General features: G+C 64.9%; 1 protein-coding gene across 1 annotated transcript; it reads right to left on the bottom strand.

Moving 5' to 3' along the window:
• Positions 1-205: 205 nt before the first annotated feature.
• Positions 206-2,774, bottom strand: LOC120708710. The gene is made up of 2 exons (XM_039994098.1): positions 1,160-2,774; positions 206-1,072 (listed from the first exon to the last, which is right to left on the bottom strand). Exons 1-2 carry the CDS (start codon positions 2,491-2,493, stop codon positions 847-849), a joined length of 1,560 nt encoding a protein of 519 aa, XP_039850032.1. The 5' UTR covers positions 2,494-2,774; the 3' UTR covers positions 206-846.
• Positions 2,775-2,989: the final 215 nt, after the last annotated feature.

Genomic DNA, 2,989 nt, shown 5'->3' with positions numbered 1-2,989 from the left:
ACAAAAAAGCATGTGTGCAGATTGTGGTAACCAATCCAGATCTGCATGTGCAACTAGTGCAAGGCGACGGAAAAGGAGGCCGCAAACTGTCAACTGCCGCAACCCCGGTTCACATGCTTTCCACTGAAACGATCCCCCCACAGCACAGGTTTCCCGTCCAGATGCGACTCCGAGTTCCAATTCAAGAGCACTCGAGAGGCCAGAAGAAAAGAAACAAAATTTGCTTGGTGGTGCCTCACCGGGTGAAAACAAACAAAATTGGAGAGCTTCTTATACAGTTTATTCATCTGCACAGTTACAAGAAGCAAAATTTGCTGCTGGTGTATATACTTGACTTCACCTCCCCCCACTGAACGGAGCGGCGTCTCGCGAATCTCGACGACGCCGTGCAAAGCGCCAGGTGCAAACATCCACGCCGTCTCCCGACACGCGACGCCAACAAGTGGACGGACACGGACCCCACCCCCCGGAGCAGCCGGCAACCGCGCGTCGCCGCCCGCCGCCGCGGGTTTCCGGCGGCCGCTGCTCCACTGTTTCACTTGCCCCAGAACGAGCGACCACGGGAAGAGACTGAGAGGACACGGCTGCTTAAGCAAAACGGACGGTTCTGATTCTAGTGGCGCCAAGTGTATCAGCTTCAGCTGCAGCTTCACTTGGGAGTGTGGCATCGCTGCCTGGGTGGCCGCCCAAGCACATGCCGCGAGAAGAGCGTGGACTGGCCGACGGAGTGGGGTGGAGTGGCGGAGGGAGCGATCTCTTTTTTCTTTCTTTCTTTTTTGTGTTTGGGTTTTATGGGAGGCACCACCGATGGTCTGTGCGCTGGGCGGTGGCGGGCGGCGGCGCAGATCAGTCGAGGGGGTAGCATGTGTCCTCACCGCCCGTGTTCCACAGGAAGTGCGCGTAGGCCGCCGCGTGGTGCGCGTTGCTGGGGTCGGCGGCGATGGCCTCCTGGTACGTCTCCTCCGCGGCCGCGAGGTCGTTGCGCGCCTGCCACAGGAACGCCGCGTACCGCCCCATCGCCTCCGCGTCCGCCGGCTCCGCGCGCACCGCCCGCTTGAAGAAGTGCTCCGCCCTGCACGCGCGCCAAGCCCCCCGTCAGCGACCCAAACCCAAACCCAAACCCATCGCGCGCGGCACGGAACCAGTTGCGGCCACTCACCGGTCGTGGTCGCCCGGCACCTGGTACAGGAACTGAGCGAAGTTGGAGAGCAGCAGCGAGTTGTTGGGCTCCTCGGACACGGCCTGCTCGTATCTCTGCGCCGTGGCCGCGTGTTCCGCCGAGTACTCCGCGTCCGGCGCCGGCGCCGGCGCCTCCACCGGCGCGACGAGCTGCTCCAGGATTTCTGGGTCCATCAGCTCCTCGGCGCTCACGCTCGCCTGCATCCTGGTCGCCTCATCGGATATCCGTTTCCAGATGGCCAGCTCGTCCTGTCCAGGGTGGTGCGCCTCCTCCACGGCCATTGAGGAGTCGGACACGGACGCCTCCGAGCCCGCGCCGAGCGGCGTCGCTTGCTGCGACGCGTCCTGAGGCAGCACGGCTCCGCCTTGTCTGTGCGACGACTCGTCCGATTGGCCGTCGCCGGTGGCGCCGGCGACCGGCCGCACCTTGCCGCCCCCGTCGCCGTTCCCGCCCCCCGAGGCGGTGCGGCCGGGGGCTGAGAACGTCTTGAGCGCGGCGGGGTCGAACCGCTGCTGGGACTGGGATTGCTCCGCCGGCTGCTGGGTCTCCACCAACTCGACGGCCGCCACGGCGGCCTGGGGAGGCGGGAGCGTGGCGGCGGCCGCGACGCTGTCGCCCATGGAGAAGACGGTGAAGTTGGCGAGGAGCAGCATGAGGGAGACCATGAGCGCCGGGGTGCTGGAGAAGATGTGCTGGAAAAGCCAGACGAAGGAGGCGTGCATCTCGGCGTGGACGCGCGCCAGGACGCCCTGCAGGTCCTCGTACAAGAGCGCCTCCCGCATCTGCAGCGTGAAGCTCTGCAGCTCCCGGATGATGAGCACCATGGACGCGAAGGCGCGGCCCACCGCGGCGCGCGCGGACTCGCCGGCGCGGTCCATGAGGCGCTCGTCCCACCGCCCCTGCTCCAGCTGCTGCTGCTGCTGCTTCCGCCGCTTGAGCATCCGCAGCGACAGCGGCAGCCCGACGCTGCTGGCGCTCCGCTCCACGCTGGCCGGCCACCCGCAGCCGCCGGCGCCCGGGTGCTGCCCCGCCGCGAGCTCCTGGATTCTCCTCAGGAACTCCTCGTCGTCCCCGCCGTCGCCGTCGATGCTGGCGCTGAGGGCGCGCCTGATCGCGGGCGGCCCGCCGCGACGGCGCGCGAGGCCCGCGCTCCAGCCGGCCAGCGACGACTGGCTCCTCCCCAGCCTGACGCCGGGCGCGGCGGCATGCCGCGGCGACGCGGCAATGGCGGAGGACGAAGGCGACGCCGGGGAGGAGGACGAGGGGGAAGAGCACGGCGGCGGCGTGACGACCGCCGCGACCTGGATGCCCATGGGTCTCGGCCAATACCGGCCACCACCGGAACGATGGTTGGGAATGGCCCGCGGCTCCAGAACCGCGGGAGGCTAAAATGCAAGGGGAGGGAGTGAAGGGAGGGGAAACGAGCGGTGGCTGGCCTTATTTCAGGATCCGGAACGAGTCCCGGTCAACCTCCCCACGCACACAGGCTCAGCAGCTGCTGCCACTGCTAGTGCCGCCCGCAATGGCGACGCCACCCTACCTTTATTAGACACCCACACCAACCACCCGGAGGCAGGAGCGAATGCTTTTTTTTCTACCCCGTAAAACAATAGGCACAGGCCAAATTTAGTAGGAACTGGTGCTGCCGCGTCGCTAAAAATGGAAACTGTACCAGGATGAAAACAGAAATCAAGGGATGATGGAAAAAATACAAGGAGATTGTGACGGAACCACCAAATTAAAACTCTAATTAAGCATAATGGCCGTCATTTGAACACATCGGACGCATTAGCTTAACGGATTAATTTG

Source organism: Panicum virgatum, chromosome 5K (genome assembly GCF_016808335.1).
Source record: "Panicum virgatum strain AP13 chromosome 5K, P.virgatum_v5, whole genome shotgun sequence".
Classification (NCBI taxonomy): domain Eukaryota; kingdom Viridiplantae; phylum Streptophyta; class Magnoliopsida; order Poales; family Poaceae; genus Panicum; species Panicum virgatum.
The sequence above is the reverse complement of the archived record's forward strand: the minus strand, read 5'-3'. Positions and strand labels throughout refer to the sequence as shown.